Source organism: Meleagris gallopavo, chromosome 1, assembly GCF_000146605.3.
Source record: "Meleagris gallopavo isolate NT-WF06-2002-E0010 breed Aviagen turkey brand Nicholas breeding stock chromosome 1, Turkey_5.1, whole genome shotgun sequence".
Classification (NCBI taxonomy): Eukaryota; Metazoa; Chordata; class Aves; order Galliformes; family Phasianidae; genus Meleagris; species Meleagris gallopavo.
The window spans coordinates 49,828,341-49,839,339 of record NC_015011.2 but is presented as its reverse complement, the minus strand read 5'-3'; the positions used below and the strand labels follow the sequence as shown (position 1 = coordinate 49,839,339).

Sequence of the window (10,999 nt, the reverse complement as noted above, 5' to 3'; positions counted from 1 at the left end):
CTTTGGTCATCAGTAAGGTATTCAGGACACATTCGTTCTCTTCTGCTTCCCAGATATGCTTTCATGAAGAATGACCTGAATGCAAAACCTATTACGGGAAGTGGGGCCTCAGATGTTGATTCCCCATTCCTTTTTTCTCTCTTTCAGTTCTTTCACCAGTGGTTCTCCCATTGATGCTCCCAGTTCTCATCATCACTTTGCTCGTTGTTGCTTATTGCAGCTTTAAGTATTTACTCAGGTAAGTTTGTGCTGTGAGGAGGCGATTTAGCTGTGTGTTGGCCGCGTTGGCCGTGGAAGTGGAATAAAGGGTGAGGCACTGCTTGTCTGCTATGAGAGTGATTACGTGAAGAGAAGCCTTGGTGTGCAGTGTCAGCCGTGTGCATGGCTGGACAACGGTGCAAGTTTGTTGCTGGCTTCCCCGGCCAAGCAGAGCAGTATGGTGCATGAGGTGTAGTCTCTTCTTCTTGCCACACTGAGACACGAACCTTGAATACTCTGTGTTGCTGCAGGCAGAAGAAGCTGTGGGAGGAAAAGATTCCAAACCCCAGCAAGAGTCTGCTGATCCAGAGCTACTTGAAGGTAAGAGGCATCTGTATCTTTGAAGGTTCATTATTTCTTTCTTCTTTGTGAACCCCAATAATTCCAAGAGCTCCTCTTTGTCACCTAATCTTCAAGGAATGTACACTTTAATTAGTCTGTTCCTTATTGCTAGGAGAAGTTCAGTCCGTATGTAAGCTAGGAAATTTTCAGTCCTTTAAGAATTCAGCTGAGTGAATCAATCTAGTGTCATTGGAAACTTCATTATCTATTGCTTTTCTTTGTCTCCAGATGATAACTATTTAGAATGTTTTATAGTGCGATGGTAGGTCTGTTTAAGGAGCTTTCATTTTGAGGGGTTGGATTTTCTGGAATAAACATTACTACATGTCTTGGAATGAGAGGAATGTGGTTAGATAGCATTTGTTCAGTGAAGTATCTCTCCTTCCCTCCTTCCTCCAAAAATGGAAAAAGAATAAGTGGAATAGGCATCGCTGAATTTTGGTGGTAAAACACTTCAGCCTTGCAAGAGTAGAACTTCTAATTCTACAGTGTTCTCACTCCATTCCCACTGCACTTCCAAACATGTTTTTGTGCAACGGTTGACTTTATTCTGTCTTAATTACCTGCCCGTACAATAGTTAAAGTTTTGTGTGAGGCCAATGGACACCTACATATCTACATTTTTGTGTGAGTGAGTGCCAGGACCTGGCTCATACAATTGGCCTCAGCTCATCAATCCAGCTTGCCCAGGTCCCTCTGTAGAGCTTTCCTACCCTCAGGTAGATCGACACTTCCTCACACTGTGGTGTCATTTGCAAATTTACTGAGGGGCACTTAATCCCCTTGTCCAGACTGTCAATAACAATATTAAACATGGCCAGCCCAATACTGACTCCTGGAGAATCCATCATCTGCATTTAACTCCATTCACCACTACTCTTCAGGCCTAGCCATTCAGCCGGGCTTTCTTACCCAGCAATGAGTACATCTACGTAAGCTGTGGATTGCCAGCTTCTCCAGGAAAATACCATGAGAGACAGAGTCAAAGGCTTTACTAAAGGCTAGACAGAATACACCCACAGCCTTTCCCTCATCCACTACACGGGTCACCTGGCTGCAGAAGGAGATGAAGACCTGCCTTTCATGAACCCAAGATGGCATGGCCTCATTCCCTGGTTGTCTTGCATGTGCTGTGTGATTGCACTCAAGATGATCTGCTCCACGACCTTTGCAATATGATAACCTGCTTCCCCATCCACAAGCATTCAATGCCTTAATTTAATAGTTTTGAAAGCTCCCATCCTCGCCCTGAATCATCTTATCCCTTGTTTTGTAAACATTCTGATAATTCTGTTTCTCTCGTCACCTCATATAGATGATAGACTTTCAATGGTGAAATGTTGCCCGGAGAAAACAACTATTTCTATCAGTGAAATCATACCCAACTTTACTAGATCATATTACCACATGCTTTATGCTACTTGTTTTCCTTCTCTATAAGCAACGTGTGGGTCTTGATTCTATTGCTGGTAAGATACCTCTCATGTCTGCTCAACTTTCTTTTCTTTTCCAGAAAGTTCCTCTAAGAAACAGGCATGAAAGCAGCCAGCTGGATTTCAACAAATGCAGCCTTGTGGAGAATGTGGATCAGCCTAGCTTCCTTCAAGTTGTGGACAGGTGAATGAAGAGAACATTGCAGTCACACAGTGAATGACATGCTTATAGAGCTCCCTAATTCATGGGAAGCCATACTCAAAAGTTCTGTCACCTAAAAGCCCATGGCAGTAACTTCTGAGCTTGGGATACAATTCTGTGCTATTTGGTGTAACTTGCTCTCCTATACAGATCATTCTATCCATATGCATAGCTACTCCAGTTTTCTACTAAGCTTGTGTTTCTGCCTTGTGTTTACCACAAATACAGTTCTCATGAGCAATTTTTAACTGTCCCTCCTTCAGGCAGACGAAGATTTTGGCAGAGTCCCCTGAAGCGCAGACTGAAAGGACAGAGGTTTCTTCTCCTGCATTGGACCTACAGCACCTACGCCATGTTTTAAATGCCCCATTTGTCTGCCCAAGGACAAACTGTGCTGATGCAAATATAACTTCTGAGACAGCAATCACTTGCTTTGCTTTCAATGGCCCATACTTGTACAGCCCAGTGATGTCTTCTCAGCCTGAGGTGCATCAGACCCTGGATGTGAGCTTGAATCCAATGGGAAAAGAGGAGAAAGCAGTGTCCCTGCAGTATGTGACCCTTCCAGACAAAGCCAGTCCCCAGGCTGCACGGAGGCAAGAGCAGCCGGAAGCAGGTCCTCTGCAGCCCTTCCTGCTCACAGAGCAGAAGGAAGCGATGCAGTACCTCAACAAGAAGGAAGTTTCACCACTTCCCACCAGCTGTGGGAAAAGCACAGATGTGAGAACAGAAGAGCAGAAATCTCCAGAGGCTCCTAGCTGTCCGGCATTCCTTCAGCAGTGGCCCTTAGAGTACATCACCACAGACAGCCTGTTACTGCCGTCAGCCAGCAGCACCACACACCTGCCACTTGCCACTGCTGGGGGGAAACGCTGTGATGCACAGGAGACCCAGCAGGCCATTCAGCTGTTCAAAAGCCTTAAATCAGATGATTACTTCTCCTGGCAGCAATCTTTGAGGGTAACAGAAAATCTGTTAAAGGAGTAAATATCAATGAATAGCAAGGCTAAGAGTAGTTGAAAGAGCTGGCAGCTATCTGGTAAAAATGATCTCTGCAAGCTAGGAGCAAATAAACAATTCCTTTTTTCTACCTTCCAGTGCAATGTGTTGAAAGCCATGGCTTGATCTCATCCTCAGTGACCTTTGCAATTTTGTCATGAAAGGCAATCTAAATGTTGCCACGTTGAGAGACATGGTGTTTTTTGAACTTTTCCGCTTAACATGGAGACATTACTGAATATATATATTATTGGAGGAATTCCCAAGGACTCACTAAGTACAATAAAAGGAGTGGAACAGGCCAGTAAAGGAGAACAAGATGAGAGAAAAGGTATGGAGGTGCAGAAGCCTGTGTCTGGTGGGGTTTTTCCATTTCTGTATGTTAAAATATAAAATGATTTTCTTTTAAGTTCACTGGATGTTTATGCATGTTATAATTCATCTTAACTATGTGATGTGTTCTTTATTTTTTTTTCTTCCTAAGCTGTATTGGAAAAGAGAAACCACTTTTTTACTTATTCTGCTTCTGTAAAGAAAGTGTTGCAAGATAGATGCACAGAACTGTCACTCTGTGATTAGTAAAAGGCTTTGGTTTTAGATCTGAAGATAAACTTGCCATTCCAAATAAATATATAATTTTATCTAATAAAATATATTATTTCTTCTTACAATTCTCTTCTTTCATATGTTAAGAATGTTGTACTTACAAAAACATCAGACATTTGAATAGGCCTGAAAAGATTCTCTAGGTTCAGAGCTGCCACTTATGAAGTAGGATGTTTTCTCCTGAGCTTGCCATATTATTTGACAGACCTAATGAGAAGGAGTTCTGTATTTGTGCCTGCTGATTCCACCTGCTGGTTTAATGGGACAATGCTGATTCAGAAATTGAAGAGAAATGCACTATTTTTCCACAATTTAATTCCTTACAAATACTATTTTAAATCTGCATGGAGTGCAAATTCAATTTGATATTCCTGAAGGCAAATGGCATACAGTTGCAGCCACTAACAGAGAATATTGAGGAACACCTTAAATGATTTTCAGTTTTTTTAGTCCCTTTGGCCTTTTATGTGTAAGAAAGCCAGTTTCTTCCAGGCTGTATGGTTGTGCTCTATCTAGGCTGGTGCTAAAAGAAGATGTTCAAATTCATATGCAAATCAGGTACCTGGATTCAGATCTCCGATATGCATCACCTTGATGGGCCTTGAACTGCTACAGTTTTAATAATCATGAAGAATAGGCGAAGTTCATTTATGTTGTGATCAGAACTCTGAGCGCTGCCTTTTCCTCCTGCACTTCACTGGGCATTTGAAGAGACAGCTCTTGGAGACAGGACTTACAGATACAAAGACGTTTCTAGGTACAAGAATATGATCCCACAGAGCAGCATGAATAATGTGAAAATTACTTGAGGAGCATGGAACTTGAAGAGTAACATGCCATTGTCCAGGTAGGGGAGCTGAATGGTGATTTTCATCAGCAATAATAACAATCACCTTGGTACAGAAAGAATTTCTGCTATAAGGATTAGCTGTGTAATATCCACCTAAGCATCATTAAAGAAAATATGCAATGGACAGTGGAAGCAGGAGAATGGCTATTCTGTGCTAGGGAAGTCCACTTATTACAGAGTTACAGAATCAAAGCTTCCATGAATTCTGTCTTTGTCTTACATTCTTTTCTGCATGAGGCCTCGTTGCAGTTGGAATGCTAAAATCATGCAATTCTGTGCTTTGTTGGCTTTGCGACAGTTGCATGTCCTAGGTCTTAGCTTTCCTGATCAACAGCTCAGAACCTAGAGTTACTGTGCAAAAGGAGTTGTGGCTATCTTCCCTTATGCTAGGTACTCATATTCAGGAAAGGAAGCATTATGATGGTTGGGCTATACGATCTTCGTGGTCTTTCCAACCTTAATGATTCTGTGATTCTGATGACACAGGATACACTTGTAATAGGCTCTAGTGATTAGGTTTGCCACAAAGCAGTTTAAGTCCCTCACCCTGTATCTTTGAGAGGTGATTCTCCTGTATTTCCTAGGTAGCCAAAAAAGGAGAAGTGGACATCTCAATTAATAGCGTAGACAACCTTTTACATCTCCCTGACTCAAACTTCAAAGATTCTGCCTGTGTTTTGACAGTAAGAAATTTTCTCTTTCTTATTCTCAGGTAATAACTTTATTATTGCTTTATAAGAATAAGCCTCAGCCAGAAATATATTACCTGACTTTGCATGAGATTAAGCTGCTAAGTATATTGTGACCTCAATAGTTCTAATTATGATCCATGTGGAACAAGTCAGTTGCTGTGTTTCTGCGAGTCTAGGGGTTGTCTTTTACATAAAGAAGGAAATTGAGGATGAATGGTTTAATAGAAAAGGAAACAGCAATGGAAAGCCTGCAAAGAACAGCAGCTGGATAATTTCTGAGAAAATTGTATCTCTACAGTGTAATGCAAAACAAGCCCAACCCATCCTGCCAACTGCTATACACTTGTTTATACACTGTCAAACACATTTGTACACAGTCTTATTCCTATACATCTCCAATGATTAATCTCTGACTCCTCTCACTCCCTACGTGCTCCCTCTGTTCTTACTGCAGAGCTGAAATTTCCATGAAAAGAAACCCTCAGAATCATCTTATGTAAATGGAGAAGAGCTTGCACAATGATTTCAACGCCTGTTTTGGCCACTTGTAACACTTTCCTTGTGGCTCCCAGTACTCTTCAGCCTCAACCATAATAACTCCTTGTATTACTCCATGGATATTTCCCCATGGTGTTAAGCAGGTGGGCTCTGACCCTACAAACTTGCTCAACATAAGCCAGATTTTGGTCCAAAGCTTTGCGGATTCATTATGTCCTTTTCAGTTCATTGATAGAGGAGTGTATGGTTCTCACTGTTGAAGGCTAAATTCTTTCTCTAAAACAACAGATGTAAAACTATCTGAAACAATTGGCTGACTTTTTCCTAACTGTAGCAGAAATGCTAAGTCGCAGCCTGAACCAGTGATTGAACCAGTGATGGGTTCAATCCACCACTGTGGATCACAGTCCAGAGCTCAAGCCTTTGTCTTATCCTGGTGTAGTCCTCCAGTGCAGACAAAGTCTCTGTCACAGAGTACAGTATCACAGTGGTAGGAATGCAAGGCCAGCCCAGTGGAGCTCAGCTGCATGCAATACACCTGAGTGACCAGAAGGGTAGAGCCAGCATCCATCCTTTCCCAGACCTCATTTAAGGTTGGTAATGGAGAGACAAGGGTATCTTGCTGGACATCCCTGCTTACCCGAGGCCTTCTAAAAGTAAGTAGCTTCTTTCCCTTATATCTGTGCCCATGGCTGTTGCATTTGTGCAAATCCTACTTGTTGCAGCCTGGGACCTTGCTTCTGTACTGTCTTTGCTGTGCTTTCCATCACATTACACTATCACTGTTTCAAAGTCTTCTAGAACCTTGTTCACAATGTATACTTTTTGAGTGGAGTATTTCTGCATCTATTGCAGTCATGTAGTATACTTTTTAACTAGTATCTGTCTTTTGCATTCAGAAGTCTGTAGGATAGCTATGGATATCTTGAGTTTGTTTTCATTACTGGAGACTCATGATGGATTCATGGCCACAGAATTGCAGGGGGTGCAAGGGATCTAAAGAGATCATTCAGTCCAACTCCCTGCCAAAGTTAGTACCTTACAGTAGATTGCACAGGTAGGCATCCAGATGAGTGTTGAGTATCTCCATAGGAGGAGACTCCACAACCTCTCTGGGCAACCCATTCCAGTGCTCTGACACACTTACTGTAAAGAAGTATTTCCGTGTGTTCTTACGGTTTGTATGAAGCTGTTTCAGCATCTGAAGACATCATTTTCTTCTCTTTTACAATGAGCAAAGTCTGTGATATAGAAACGTAGATAAACATGGTGGGGCTAAAGTATATCCTGTGTGATATTCTGTTTCTGCTCATAGCTTACAGTGGATGCTTAAAGCAAGTGTGTAGTAAGCACAGAAGAGTGCACACTAAATAATTAAATCCTTACCTGATATTTTTACCTGGCATCTGGCCTAGAGCCTTTCCGAGAAGACTTCTTCCTTTGTAAGAAATAACGAATAATCATTTCTTATTTACAATTTTACTCCTGTTTGTGCTACTTTAATCCTCTCTCATACCACCTCTGGGTTTTGTTTTGTATTGTTTTTTTCCCAAGATGAGGAATTCTGGTGGGATTACCCTCTCTTCATATTAATTCAGTATTTCTGATATCATTATTTGGGCTTGTGCACCTTTTCTATTTCTTCAGTGTATTCTACAGTATTAATTTAGGCATGAGAGGACAAAAACTGAATACAGGATTAAAGAAATAAGTTAGTGAGCTAGTCAATGATGATTGGACTCTCTCAGTGCCATTATTGTTTGTCTACTCTTACACCTTCTTTGATACTGTTCTGTAGTTAGAATTATTTTTCTGTAAAGTGAATTACACTGCACTTACTAACATCGAATTTAATGTCCCTCTTATACCTAGTAACATTTTCCATCATTATTAGATTTGAGTACTCCAGTTAAAACTTCGGACCTCTCAGTTACCCTCTTTTCCAGATCACTTATTATGCTGAACAACATAAATTCATGGGGGAATTCACTTAAAGCTTTTTTCAGTGTGAAAAATAACCACTTGTTTTCTGTCTTTTGCTGCCTTTAATCTACATAAAGGAATATTCCTTTTTTATTTTTCGTAGGGAATTCATAAAGCTTTTCAGAAATCTAAATAGAATACAGCATCAAGATGACCCAGTCTCTGTTAGCTCCTGGAGTTCTTTCAAGAGCTCTAGTAGTTTTGTGAAGCATTAATTCTCTCTATCTATTACTTCTGGTTTTCATTATGGTCTATATCAGCTACGCAAAAACCAGTATTTCCCTGGATTCTTCTCTGAGTCCTTCTCAAAAAAATCTCATTTGGTACTTCCTTTTCTCTGGTACTGAAACTAACCAAAGCCTTTGATTATTTGCTGTAATTACTTGGTCAGCAATTGCATTTTGAGTTTGTTTATAGATTTTATTATAAGAAAGCAAGTGAGTACAAATATAGGTTATGCAAGTCTTGTAGGAAAGATATTTGTATTTTATTAAACCAAAGGATTTATTTGGAAAAAAAATCATAAGTTATCGTTTTTCTCTACCTGTCTTGCCTCATTTATCCTTTCCAAAAATTGAGGCTACAGAAATCCTACCTTTATAGCATGGATGGATTTGCAGAAGGCTTAAGTTCTCTTCTGAATTTTTAAATGATTCTTTTAAACAGCTCTTTTGTTGCTGCAGACATTTGGCACTTTAAATGGCTTTTTGGGCTTATTGTTGTCTCTTTATTTTGTTGTTGCTGTTTCAACTTGTACTGGGTCTTGTTTATTATTTAGGATTAAATTATAGTTTATCATTTTTTTTTCTTGCATGTACTTTCATAAAATAACTCCAAGAAGCAATTATTTGCAGTGACTAATCCGTACCTACATCAATACTGGGAAATAGATGTCATAAGGATAGAAGACATGGAACAATCATGGAACCTCCGCATACCCAAACTCTTTTCCCCAGTAGTAGGAGGGGACCTTTTCCACACTGTGTATTGGAAATTGTCCTTGACTTGCTCATTAATATGGATAGCAGACATATTAAACTGTTTGCTAACAACTGAGAGAAGCTTGTGATCACAGTCCAGAGCTCAAGCCTTTGTCTTATCCTGGTGTAGTCCTCCAGTGCAGACAAAATCTGTGTCACAGTGCGCTATTATATTTACCTTGTCTAGCATGATTGTACTGTTCCATCGTTATTGATTGTCTGCCCTTCAAGCTCTCTGATTGTCTCTAGCACTTCACTCACCTCAATTTGGTCAGATGATTGATAGCACAGCACCAACGACATACGGCTCTTTTTATCATGGAATGAAATTGCACAGCCATTGAAATTCTGTATTACAACACATCCTGTTTGTCACCATATGTTCTTTAGCATTAATGTGTAAAAAGAAACAACTTGTCTTGTATGAAATCTGTTTTCCTTTATTAATGTTCCAGTGAACATCTTCCTATCATTAAACTTTCATTTTAAAACAAATATGGGCATTCCCCAGTGCTTCTGCTATTTAATCTACTTTAAAATTGAGGTATTTTAATGGAAATATTTGGACATTTGACTTGATCTGGTTGCCTATTTCGATGTGCGCTCATTACTTGGAGTATTAGTTGCTTTTCTTTGTTTCGTTTTGCTTGTTTTTCAGTACCTTCTATTTTATTGATTTTTTCTTTTTTTAAGTCATAGGTTTTCTATGATTTCAGACTACACAGATATATCACTCTGAACAATTTACTTTCCACACTTGGCATGTTTTCCTCGGTTTTCAGTTTAAAATTATCTCGTAGCACTTTTAATCTTAAATGTCACCTGCACCGATTCTATTTTGATTAGGTAGAACCATCTTATATAAACTCTATCAACCTCAAAAAATTTGCCCGATACTAGTAAATATAATCTCCTTTTCTGTGCAAGTTTAATCAATCATGCACTGAACCTCTGCTGACACAGTGTACTTGACAAGGACCATTTTGAAAAATGCTTCTGTGTAGGACTGCTTTTTTAGTTTCTTGGTTTAAGCTTTCTTTCAGGACCTCTCCAGCTGATTCTCTGTTATTCTTGTTCATATGGTTAATTACCACTGAGTGTTTCTCTTCACTGAGTATGAGGATGTCTGAATTCCTCATGCTATGTGCCATGTATGTGCTTTTTATAGTAAAATGTTTGTTCGTGTTTGTAACTTTTTCCGATCCTGCTTAATTTTGTTGGAAATGAGGGACATCTTTTTCTTTTTCTCCTAAAGGGAGGCCATCTTACTTAGGATACTCAGCTACTTTTGAACCACGTGATACCTGTTGGGTAACTCTCAGTGAGCACTCATAGCTGTCAGGATGTCCTTCTTGAAAGTGATCTTGTCCTGCAGGTGTAGATCAGATCCTCAGATTAGATCCATTCTGCTCTCCAGGGGTATCTAGCTGCTGCCCTGTCTGTGATATAGCATGCTGGACAGAGCTTCCATTGAGTGCAAGGAAGGCTATGAATGACCTACACAGATATGACAAGACTCACACTGTGCCTAAAGGATCATCTGGCTTCATCCTCATGTTCTGTCTTGGAGGTGAAAGTCCTTGACTTGTCTATCCTTTCAACTGAAATATAATTCATTTTTGGGTTAAAAAATACTGTCTGACTAGTAAATGGATTTTTGGTGTCATATCAGTTTATGACTTTGGGTTTTCTAAAAGAATGAATTTAAGCCTTTCTGGTCAAGGATCCCATCCCAAGTGGAACTTAGTAGTAGTCTTGTATATGTTGCCATTGAATTTGTGGCTGTCTGCTCACTGTTTTATACATCCATGAAGATTGCTTTTACTGTGGCTCTGTTTGCAGAGCAGAGGAAATTCGGGATTTAAGACTCATCCCTCCTACCTGGTCTTTTTAGAAGATTTGTCTTCAACATCTATCCTAACCTGTTATTCAAGATTGTTAGTGGATTTCACTGTAGGTAGAAAATTAATATGCTATCACTGATCTATGCACATTCCATGCAAGTTCAAGTCACTCTAGCAGCCTTACTGAAGAGATGTGTTAGTTCCAACCACAGGAACTTCATGCTCAACTTTACCAACCATTGTTCTATTGCAGAAGCGCTGCATCTGAAAGGAGACCCTTCATGCTTAGGATACTAAGATCTCATTTGACTT

The 10,999-nt window shown here is 39.9% G+C and overlaps 1 protein-coding gene across 1 annotated transcript in view; it reads left to right on the top strand.

Moving 5' to 3' along the window:
* LOC104911311 (cytokine receptor common subunit beta-like) overlaps positions 1-3,879 on the top strand; it is an 11,681-nt gene extending 7,802 nt beyond the window's left edge. Inside the window, exons 9-12 of the mRNA XM_019611421.2 lie at positions 123-238; positions 510-579; positions 2,114-2,217; positions 2,499-3,879. Coding sequence (XP_019466966.1) covers positions 123-238; positions 510-579; positions 2,114-2,217; positions 2,499-3,222 — 1,014 coding nt within the window. The 3' untranslated portion in view covers positions 3,223-3,879. The remainder of the gene's footprint in view (positions 1-122; positions 239-509; positions 580-2,113; positions 2,218-2,498) is intronic.
* Positions 3,880-10,999: the final 7,120 nt, after the last annotated feature.